The sequence below is a fragment of the Malania oleifera genome, chromosome 8 (genome assembly GCF_029873635.1).
Source record: "Malania oleifera isolate guangnan ecotype guangnan chromosome 8, ASM2987363v1, whole genome shotgun sequence".
NCBI classification, from domain to species: domain Eukaryota; kingdom Viridiplantae; phylum Streptophyta; class Magnoliopsida; order Santalales; family Ximeniaceae; genus Malania; species Malania oleifera.
In genome coordinates this window covers 32,363,561-32,375,692 of record NC_080424.1, presented here as the reverse complement: position 1 = coordinate 32,375,692, position 12,132 = coordinate 32,363,561, and the positions used below count along the sequence as shown (strand labels likewise).

Genomic DNA, 12,132 nt, shown 5'->3' with positions numbered 1-12,132 from the left:
TGTGATTGAAGGTGGAATTTCCAGTGGATGATTCGGGAGTTCAGAAAGGAATCTCATTGGACTTCTCCCTCAATGATGAAGATGGTGGTGACACAGTATTACTTTGTAACGCAGCAGAAGCAGCAACAGTTTCTCTATCTTGATACACCAGAGCTCTTTCCTTCATTTAATCAATGTATTGTTAACTTGTACGGTTTACATTCTTTAGCTTATCGATAGTAGCCAACAGCAACAAGGCCTCTTGCTCTCTCTCTCTTTCTTTTTATCTTTTTCCTCGGTTAGATTGATGAAGGATTGAGGCTCCCTGGAGGTGGCGATAAAGCAGAGGAAAGGGAAAAAATATCAAGGTATTTTAGGGTTTAGGTTCTGCAAGTGGCATATGCGGATGTGATGTAGGGTTTCGGCTGTTGCTGCTAGGAACAGACTGATGATTGCCTGATGGCTAAGTTAGCTGTGATGGTGATTTGATGATGGCAGTGACCTGATGGCCTTGAATGGGCAGGCCCAAAAGCCTTTACAGTTCCGTAACCATGAGGAAGCCCTTCTACTTAACACCTGTGAGGCTACGGGTGATCAGTGTTTTTAGCGCAGAAGCAAGATGAATTGCAGTCATCTTCAAACAAGGTACATGGTGTTCCGATCGGCTCTAAGTTGTGCTCCTTTTCAAATAACATCCATGGCGACCATGAGGAGGGATGCTCCAATAACAATAAAGAGTAGGAGACAGAAGCAGGAAGGCAGGATTCCAAAAACTATTCTAACATTCTATGGGATGATGCTTCTCCTCTTCAGGAGAAGAAAGATAATAGGCGAAGTATTCAGGGATGAAAAGGGGGGTTCTGTTTCTAAGAATCTTAATTCTTGTCAGTTTGAAAACCAGCCCTTTTTGGCTCAGTTGAAAAACCAGCTGGAAAGGGAGCCAATTCGGGCAATTTGAGCAGTCAAAAGGTTTATGTTCGCCATGAGGAAGTACAAATAGGCTTTGAAGGGAGGAAACTTAATGAAGATAAGCAAGATTTGTCTGGTGAGGAAACACATAAAGCTATCAAGCAAGATTCCAAAGGTGTTCTAAGTATAGTGGAGGAGCCAATTGGTGAGAGGGCCAAATCGAGTAAGTATAGTAAGAGATGGGGAGATGTTTCAAATGAGGATAGCCAAAGGAGTAGTGATTTTGAAAGGGGAAAAGGTGTACCTTTGGATCATATTCAGAATCAGCGTGGATTTTCTCTGATTCTTCTAATGATCACCTCGGGGATTTATCTTATGTGCCTCTTCCTCTAGAAAGCTTAGATGTCCCTAAAGAAGAGCAAAAGGTTAAGGATGGAACTATGCCTACTCCAGTTCAAGAAACTCTGGGAAGGACATTGAAACTCAGAATTTTGTTGGATGGCTAGGATGGTAGGACCTCATGCTGTCTAAACGAGGAAATGAAGTTAGATTTGATGGTGGCAAATCTAAGGTGAAGAAAGGTCAGAGGGAATTAGCTCAATTGAAGTGTTCAGTGAACTATGATGAGAAGGGATTAAAGAGGGGTTCTCTTGTCTGATTGTAGCAGTTTTTTTCTTTTTGTTTTGATTTTTTTTTCTTCTTTTTTGAGTCTTTTTTTTTTTTTTTTCCTTTTGAGGATTTAGTATCCTCACTAATTGTACATTCTCTTTCTTAATATATCTTCTTTTGTTATCCAAAAAAAAAATTGATGGTAGTGAGGGAGGATCAGGATGAGGCTCTGATACCAAATTGACGCATGACCGATTGGCAACTGAGAATCAGCAAGAAAATGATAGAAAATTAAGAGAACATTAAAATAAGAAAGTAAAAATAAAATCAAGACTCAATTTAGCCTTAATTCTCTATATTAAGACCTACCTCTCAAGTTGTACACAACTGGACCTGTATATAGGCTTTTCTCCTAAATCTAGATAATGAAAAATAATTTGGGAAATAATAGCAAAACCCTAATTAATTAATCATAATTGCAAATCCTTAAATGCTGCTAATTACACAAGTAAATCCAACTACGTAAATTATTCCTACATATATGTTAAACACAAAGGTCTCCAAATGCCTTAATCTTGCTCATACATGACCTCTTGACATTCCCCTACAGCTTGCTTTGTCATTCTTTGTGAAATATTTTTTTTTTCTTTTTCTTTTTCTGACAGCACCCAAAATCATTTTGTTTTATTCATGGTGTCTTCATGGAGCAAAAAGGGAAGCTTTATTGAAAGCCTCTGACAGAGGACCACAGTTATTATTTAGGCAGCCTACGCATGCATATTATAGGTGAAGATTTAGGGAACTAGGATGCATTTATTAGACTTGTTTGTTGTGCATTTTTCTGTTATGTTGGGGTTTATTTGTAATTATGTGTTTAGTTCACCACGGGGTATAAATACATTTAATAGTTGTATGTTGGAGTTTTCTATTTTTTGTGGTTCAAACTGAATTCAGAATTTTGACCATGCATTTCATACAGGCGTTGTTTCTTCTTCTTCTTCTTCATCCTCCTTCCTTCTTCTTCTTCCTCTTCCTCCATTCTGTTCTTTCTCTTCACCTTTATCATTTGATTCATTTCCCTCTTTCCCTTCAACTCACTGCTTACTCACATCACTTACACAATTTGCATTTAGGAGAGAAGGCTGGACAGGGTGGACTATTCAGTAATTCATGTACTGCAGAGTGAGCGTTTCATTGCTTGGTCCACTAAAGATTCAGTTGGGACTAGGGTCTTCAGGAGGTAGTCTGGTTCTGTGAAATGATCATCACCAGCAAAGATTAGATGAATTTGTTGGGCATTTTCTGTATGTACAGTTTTCAAAAATACATGGATGATTGCTGGTTATGGATTTTCTTTCCAGTATATGGAGCCCATGGGGACTTGGACAAGGATCTCCTGTGGGCTGAGTTAAACTCTGTTTGGAAACAACGAGCAGGGTTTTGTTGCGTCTGTGAGTATTCTATTTTGATTTGTTTTCCCCACGAGCAAAGCACACCAAATCACCCATGGAGTGCTTTTTTGATATTATTCTTCAGAATGGTCTAGTTGTTTTACCTTTGAATGGAGCTCATTTCAGATCCAAATGTACTTTTAATCACCAAATTTTTAAAAAAAATTCTATATTGGTCACTTACTCACCGCAAATTTTCTAATGAGAACACTTTACAGTAGTTGCAATTTCAGTCACCAGGCTTTCTAAATTGTTGCAATTTTTTGTGAATGGAATGTGCAACAATTTATGATGTACAACCACATTAGGGGAAAAAAATTGCAGTGACCAAGATAGAAATTTTTTAAAACTTTATAATCAAATGTGCTTTGATTTGCTCATTTCACTTCAGCTAGTGGATGGGTGAATCCATCTATGTCCAGAGTAGACAGATTTTTAGTTAGGAAGAGTGGTTGATCTTTTCCCACAACTATGTCAAAAAAGATTTGATCCATTCTATGTCTGATTATACTCTTGATTGTCCTGGACTGGGAAGTTACTCAGTCAGGTAAGATTCTATTTACATTCAATTATTGTTGCTTGATTATTAAAGGCTTTCCTGGCTTAATTGATAGTTGGTGGAGCTGCTTCATTTTTACTGAAACACCCTATGTTCTAGCTATGAAGCTTAAAGCTTTGAAATTTTGCATAAAGATAATTTAGTTTTGTCAATAACTAGAAAGAGCCCCTATAGCATGAAAAAAACAGTTTGAACTCTTTGGAAGTATTACATTGCTGTCCGATTGAAGGATTAGAAGAATGGAGTTGATAGCGATATCAATCAATTATTAGATTTCGATGAGAGTTCCTGGAGGGCCGGAAGCAGAATTCTAGAGAAGTTTAGCTGCATAAAGGGGATAGATATACCATTTTTTTTTCATCAGATGGATGCAGCAGACAGAGGAATGTGATTTTGGGGCTAAAGTAACTGGCTAACATTAGAAGATTTTGATAACCTTAAAGCTGCAATTTCCACTTTCTATAGAAATATATTGGTGAACCACATTGGCTAATTTGAATTTCAAGAAATTAGATTCTGCAGTTAGAATAACCTGGAGAAACCTTTTGAAGAAAGAGGAAGTTTTTCTGAATGATGAAAGATCTAAATGAGAAGCTAGCTGTCTTGATGGATTTACTTTAGTATTATTTCAATGCTGCTGCAGGACTCTCAAAAGCTAAAACTGATATTTTATAAACAGTGAGATAGTTTTTATTATTATGGAAAGTTTGGGGAGTTCGAATTCATCCTTCATTGTTTTGATCCTTGAAAATGGAGGTGCTGTTAATCTTAAGGACATAAGTCCTAGAAGTCTTCTGAACACAAGATAGTCTCCAATATCCCTGCAAACAGAGTAAGAAAGGTGGTGGACAAAGGAATTTTTGGTAGTCAAAATGCCTTCAATTGAGGCCACCAAATATTGGATGCTTCTCTTGTGGCATATGGATGTATTGATACTCTACTCGAAAACTAGGAGAAAGGTATTCTTTATAAATTGGATTGGAAAATGCCTTCATCTATGTGGGATGAAGTTTCCTTGTTTATGTCTTAGAAAATATGTGATTAGGTGTGAAATGGAGAAATCATACTGTTATGTGTTTCCTCATCCTCCTTTTTTTGTGCTTTTTAATGCTCAAGTGATGGATTTCTTTCACAGTCCTGGGGGATCTTTGGAGAGATCCAGAGTCACCCTTTCTTTTCATTATTGCTATGAAGGCTCTAAGACTTGTGCTAAGTAACATGGGTAAACATCCACTCGATTTTGGGTGTTCTTTGGGCACCAGGAGCCCTCGCATATTTAACCGTATGGAATCCTTCTTACCATTGACACCCTTGCATTCTATAAGAATTCTCATCCAGGAGCTTTGATGGCAATGTGGCATTCTCTTATATTTTAGGGCATTCTTGGGTTTGGAAATGAATCTTGCAAAAAGTAAATGCTTTTCCATTGGCGCAATTTTGAAAGTTCATGAGTTACCAGCAGCTTTAAGTTCATCGATTTATTCATTCCCACAACTACATATTTTGATCTTCCATAAGGAGCTCCTTACATCCAAAAGATGTCTGGGATCCAATAGTGGAAAGGTTTGAGAAACGACTGGCAAGCTGGAAATCGAGCTATCTTTCTTCAGGCGGTGGGCTAATTTTCATGAAAAGCACTTTATAGGCTTCATCTATATATTTTATCTCTTTCGAAATTATGCAAAATGAAAAGGCAGGCCTCACTCTCTCTCACTCTGGTAGTCAGCCTTTCAACCCTAGCCATCACCGGACATTGCAGCCTTCAAACCCTTTCCATCAACGGACATTGCAGCAATCGAGCTATCTTTCTTTGGGCGGTGGGCTAATTTTCATGAAAAGCACTTTATAGGCTTGGTCTATATATTTTATTTCTTTCAAAATTATGTAAAATAAAAAGGCAGGCCTCACTCTCTCTCACTCTGGTAGTCAGCCTTTCAACCCTAGCCATCGCCAGACATTGCAGCAATGCAGCCTCCATCGCCTGATGTTGCTTTGTGGAAGGCTTTAATCCTCTTTAAGCCTTTGAAGGATGGGTCTTCTTTTCTCTTGTGTAACAACTCTCTCACCCTCACACGAACACAAACATAGCTGTGTTAGCATGAGGCAATGTTAAAGCATTTGGTGCAGATCGAAGGAAAATCCTTTGGTCAGAGATTGGACAAGGAGGGGAAGACCCCGTTACGGTCCATGCTCAAGAATAACATTTCTCGAAATAGGTGGGCTAAATTCACAAAGGAGGCAGTTTACTGGCTCACCGATGGTCTATATACAGTTGGAAAGGGATTCCAGTTCACAAGTGAAACTTCCATGCTGGATGGCGATTAGGTGGACAAGGCGAAGAAGTGTTAGAGGGAACTTGCAAATTTAAAGTGCTCAATGAATTATGACAGAAAGGGATTGAAAAGGGGTTTTCTTGGGTAGGAGTACTTTTTGGTTATTTTTTATTTTTTCTTTCGATTTTTTATTTTTTAACTTTTAATTTTCATCTTTATTATTATTTTTTGTTTTGCTTCTGTTTTTTATTTTTTCAGGTGGACCTCTTGTCCCCTTAGGTAGTAACTTCTCTTTCTCAATCTAATATACTTTCTTTTGTGATCCAATATATATATGTGATCTCTTTTTCTTATTCTTGTTGCAGTGGTAGAGAGACTTGAACATATTTAAAAGGATTTTGTTAGAAGAGAATAAGCTATTTTAGTAATTAGGTTGTGTTAATGGGGTATTTTTGTCCTTAGGACTTTATTCTTATTTATTAATAATATATAAGAGGAAAGACCTGGAGCTGTATGAAGACTCCAGCAAGCTGCTGCTCAAATTTCTTTTCTCTCTCTTCTTCTCCTTTTCTCTTCTCTTCTCTTCTCTCCTTCTCTTCTTCTCCTCTTTATCTTCTACTTGCATGATACCAGAGCATTGATCACCTTCAAATCTGATTTATCTGAATTGGTTTGATACTATGTTTTTTGTTCTTTTCTTATCCTACCCTAATCAGTCCTCAAATATTATTTTCTGGTTGGTTTGAGAGTCGTTTAAGGACACCCTTCCTCTGGATTAGGTTGTGATGTATCCTTGGCAGGGAGCTGTGTGTTTCATGGTGATTTTCTGATGTGAAGTCAGTTATAATCTGTTTCCAGTATGCCGCTGCTGTTCCTCTGTCACTGTTTGTGGTTTGATGATGATGCTGTTTCGATGCTGTGTGTCCGTGATTGATTGCTAGCAATCTTGTAATGATTGATGATTGGTTTTGATTGGTGTTCAAATACTTATTTCCTGTTGTTTTCTGTGTTTCTTTCCAGTTGCTGCAAAGTGCTAGTCATAATGCCTAGAGTGGCTGCAAGGTTGCTTATTAAATGCCTGCAGTACTTTGCTGTGGTCTTCCCTGTTCTGGTGGTTAAATAATTCCTCCTAGGCAACTGTAAGCTCAATTCTGTAGTCATAGCTGCCTCTTGAAGTTCTGGATTTTGGGGAGTCTGAAGTGTTCTAAGTTCTGGTTTTTGAAGTCTTGAAAGTGCTGTTTGTGCTAATGCGTGCTCCCTAACTTCTTCTCCAGGAGGAGAGAGATATGTCAATATCTTCCCCATATGTGAAATGATAAGAAGTTTCAAGGAAAATCCATTCGCAAATCCTCACTTATCAACATCCCATTGGATCGAAACAATAAAAAGCATGTGTTATTTCAATAATGTTGATCTAGATAAACTACCACAGGACTTGTTCAACCGAGTGCCCTTTTAGGATGATGGAAGAGCCAAGAATACTCATTACTCAGTCTTGTTCCCCCATTTCTATAAAACTTATATAACCAATAGGCTAGCGCTCTACTATGTGGACCACACAAGTCAAAATGGAACCATTGAAGACCTGGAAGTCATGGCCCTCTATCCAGCAAAGGAAGAAGAAGAGTACAAAGCAAGATATGAACTCTAAAATGCCATGACAGCACCAGCTCTATTATTAGCTTTTAGTGAATTGTCAAGCTTTTATTGTATGGTCATTGTAAGTTTTAATGTATTGTCATTATCGTTGTAAGCTTTATCAAAAGCCACTTTAGAAAAGTAGCTTTAGATAAAGAGAGTTTTTAAATTTATGTCACATGTTCTATAAGGGAAAAAGTAAAAAGAATATGCCATAACATATTCCTCCACTCCCCTCTATTTAAGGAATGTTGTAGTTCAAAGAGCGGCAAAGCAAGCGAGCAGTAGGGGTCTCTTGTAATATTTCTCGTCTTCCCCTCAAGTCTTGTATCTTGTTTGTTTAATGAAATATCTCTCAGTGTGTTTCTTGCTCCGTTCTTCCTTGTTTACTCTTTCTTGTTATCGATCCTACAGTGAGTGCCCAATTGATTGTATATTTGTGTGGGAGGTAATCTTGTTACCTAGCGTAGGAAGAAACATACTATAGAAACATCTACTGTTGAGGCGGAATATCAAGCTATGGCTCATAATGTGAGTGAGATTATGTGGCTGAAGTCTTTAGATGGCATTCTTGGTAACAAAGCCATTAGATATGTTTTGTGATAATCAATCTATCATTTCTATTGTACTTGCTAGAAATCCAGCATTTCATTAGGATGAAGCTAGAAGTTGACCTTCATTTGGTGAAGGATTCTGTGTTGAAGACGACAACGCCCTTTGTGAAATCTATGGATCAGTTAGGTGATGTTTTCATGAAGCCTGTATTTAAGCTCGCCTTGTGTAATGGTTGTTACAAGCTAGGGTTAGGTGATATTTATGCACCTCCAGCTGGAGGGGGAGTGTTAGAAGAGAATCTGTTATTTTAGTAATTAGGTTGCGTTAATGGGGGTATTTTTGTCCTTAGACTTTATTATTATTAATAATATATAAGAAGCAGACCTGGAGCCCTACACAGACTCCAGGAAACTGCCGCTCAATTGTCTTTTCTTTTTCTCTTCTTCTCCTCTTCTCTTCTCTCCTTCTCTTCTTCTATCCTCATTTCTAACTTTACCACAAATTTCTTTGGCAAGGCAGTGCCAATGAGCAAATATCATCTAGTAAATTGGAACTTCGTCCCTCCAAAGAGGTGGGCCTTGGATGGAGGAGTTTTGCAAAAGAACTTCAGTTGACAGACAAAGAAGCTCCTCATATGGTGAATTCCAGTGGCAGGCTGTCCTTCTGCTCTGGCCCTGAAGAAGAGTGCTTCCTCTTCGATGAAGAAGCTGCATTGTTCTTGGTAATATGCTTCAACCACTCTCCAACACTTCAAGATAAAGTTGCAGGACAGCATCAAGAATCAGCAGCCATGAGAGAATTTAGGATAGATAAGAGGGAAGGAAAGGGAAAGAAGGATGAAGGAAGAGGATAGACAAGGAAAGAGAATCACATGTTAGCTTAAGTCAAATTGATCAATAACCCAACTCTTTCATGGCTTTCACACTCTACTTATAAGAAATCCTAAACTACAAGAAATTACACATACATACCCATACAACTACATGAAATTACGACATTATCCCTAAATACACAAATATTACAAGCAAACCCCTAAATATACATAATCCTATACTCATTAAACTAAGCACACAATAAATTATTAACTAAACCCAACCATCCTTGACCCAATTCTTTTGAATGAGTCTCCAACAAGGGTCTGCTGGCTTCTTGTCCTACATCACTCCCCCCACCTCCTTCCCTCCCAAAAAAAAGCGCCATGCATACTTCTTCATAAGTGAGCACTATATTTTGAAAAGGATACAAAACTACATCTATTGAAGTTAAAAAATAAAAATATAAGATTCTATATAAAAGACACACATAGCAATACAAGTTGAAATGGTCCACGCAGATAAGTCTGACAATGACTGCTTGATAATACATAAGATGCATACTGTGTTTGATACCTTGGAAGTAAGCTCCATCTTTTCAAGCGCACTCACAATAGCTGGAACTCTAAAGTTAGATTCTGGATGTGACTCCTGTTAGGATAAATAAAAGTATGAAAACCACACTGGAAGGAAAAAAATGCATGTATTATATGTTGAAGAAAGGAAAATATAAGAAGGATCAGAGTTATTCTGTATCTTCACAATTCCTAAGCAATTGTGCCAAAAAATCCAAACGAACAGCTGCATGCCTAAATTTATTTTTATCCAGCAGTCCAGCAGATTATTTTCATGCTATTATCTATCATGTATCCATGTGATACTAAAATGTAGCTAATTTATATTCTAATAGATTGTAGCACCTGTTTTTTTAATAACATTAGTCCAGGAGGAAAAGATAATGACCCAATATCTAAGACAGAAATCATGTTCATCAGCTGATAATGGAACTTGGTTAATTTGATGGAATTTTGAGATTAAAATTTTTAGTTAAGGCTTCATACGCAAATTCAGTCCACAGCCAAACAGCTAAAGCATTTAGGTGAACTTGTTCTGTAACATAGAATCAAAGCTATTTATCTAGGATGGGTTTCAATTCTTATTGCCTGTGTTTTGTTTTTTTATTAAGATTTATCTTATTCTCTACAATGGTCTTATTCACTGCTTTTTCTACCTCTCCATGTGCAGTCAAGGCTTGACATACCGTATTGACCTACAACTTAGCAGCTTAAGCATTTAATTGAACGGATTCTTTTACAGACACACTAAGCCACCTCAACATCATTAGTAGATTGTTTGAGCTCATTTCTGGCTCAAAATAAATATGAATAAGGCAAATTGGTGGCATTAATCTTCACTTGGACATGAATATTTGGTTTGAACTTTGTACAGAAAGACTTCTTTTTTGGGCAAATAGTTGAGCAAGTAGGGCTTCACAATACCCTAGGTGTCCCTTTAGGGTGATAATCTAGAATTTATTTCTTAAGAAGGCAAGCATCTAGATGGTAGGAAAAGGTCCATCCCTAGGTGGCAGACAAACTTCTATTCGGTCATGTTTGGAAAGCTTTCAACCTATTGCTTTTTCGTTGCTATGGTCCCAAATTCTTAGTCTGCATCTATGTGACAGGGTTTTATGAAGTTTATAAAAAACATGGCTAACCAGGCCTTGGTTTGTCACCCTGACAAGGGCTATTAGGCTTACGTAATGCAACTCCTAAGAGCCAAGTCCTAATAGGAAGGTGATTATGGAGGTTTCTGGTCAAGCAAAGCATTCCACAAGAAAAAGTAAATATAAGCTGCAGGAACACAATTCAAGTGCTAATATTTGCTTACTAAAGAGACTCACTAATCACTAAATGCATGGAAATTCATTTCTCTAGGATATCCCAATTTGTTCCTTCTCCTCATATTCATTACTGGGGGTGATCCTGATTTGTTTCTCCAGCACTACTATACATCGAAATTCATTTCTCAAGGTTATCCCAGTTCATTCCTTCTCCTTCTATTCATTCATAACATCTATATAAAAGTAGCAGTTGGGTAGGATTACAACTTTTTCCTATGCCGAATTTTCCCTTGCTGAAATGTAAATATTCCCTGCCAGTCCCTTATGCATGGCAGAAAATGTGGTCACCGACTGGAGTTCCAGATTGTTACTTTATTTACATTCTGCCCCTACCCTTCTATATCCATTAGTTTCCCTCACTTCCATGCACTTTCTCCGTTTTCACCATGACACTCTTTTGCTGTTTTGCATTGTTTCCTCCGAATCCAATAACACAGAAACAAGTATTCCCTTTCCACGTTCTTAGTTCTTTGCTCGATACACTTTTGATGACAACTTTTTAAGTATCAAGATTATTCAAATTTTTGCCCTTTTTGTCATGATGCTTTTACAACATTAGGCCTGTGTCCATCCAAAAATTTTTTTTTTTTTTGGATAGTAAAAGAATTTCATTAATAGAATAAGAATATACAGCCAGGAGAAAAAGACATCTCCTAAATGTGATCTGTAAATTCCAGGCAAAAAACACAAAGAAACAACCTGAAAACTAAAAAACAAGAGAGAGAAAAACCAACACAAACTAACACACCAGCACATAATGCCAATCATGCTGAATATCAGAAAAGCTCACCCCCTTAAAATTCCCGTCCCACACACAAAGAGAAGCCAAATGATATATCTTTTCCCAAACCAACAAATGAGACAACTTCTTCTCTAGAAAAATATGCGCATTACGCTCCATCCAAAGCCCCCAAAAGACTGCAAAAAAAGCACAATTCCAGAGTGCTGCCCTTTCATTTTTCCTGCCAAAACCAGCAAAAGAAACAGCCATAAAATCCTCTACTGCCCCTGAATTCACCCAACATTCGCCTAAAATACCAAATAGCTTATTCCATACCCTCCAAGCATAATCACAATGAATGAACAAATGTGATGCAGATTCTGAACAATTAAAACAAAGTACACAGATGTCTGGATATATACCCTGCAAAGGTCTCCTAACCTGGAGCAAGTTATTGGTATTAATTCTATCAAGCGCAACCAACCAGATAAAACTAAACTATCCAATGCATTGGAGTTAGCTGCAGTTGTTTTTGCCTTAAAGCTTTGGAGACACTATTTGTATGGTGAGACCTGTCAGATTTTCATTGATCATAAAAGCCTAAAATATATTTTCACTCAGAAAAAACTAAATCTGAGACAAAGACAGCGGCTCAAATTGATCAAGGATTATGACTGCACCATAGATTATCATCCAAATAAGGCTAGTGTGGTAGTTGATGCC

The 12,132-nt window shown here is 37.5% G+C and overlaps 1 protein-coding gene across 5 annotated transcripts in view; it reads right to left on the bottom strand.

The window, feature by feature from the left end:
- The window catches only part of LOC131162936 (histone deacetylase 14, chloroplastic), a 98,150-nt gene that overhangs the window by 62,549 nt on the left and 23,469 nt on the right, over positions 1-12,132 (bottom strand). For 3 of the 5 annotated variants that reach the window (XM_058119558.1, XM_058119563.1, XM_058119561.1), the window contains one exon: positions 9,350-9,436. In XM_058119558.1, coding sequence (XP_057975541.1) covers positions 9,350-9,436 — 87 coding nt within the window. The remainder of the gene's footprint in view (positions 1-9,349; positions 9,437-12,132) is intronic. The other 2 variants (XM_058119559.1, XM_058119562.1) reach the window with 1 other exon arrangement.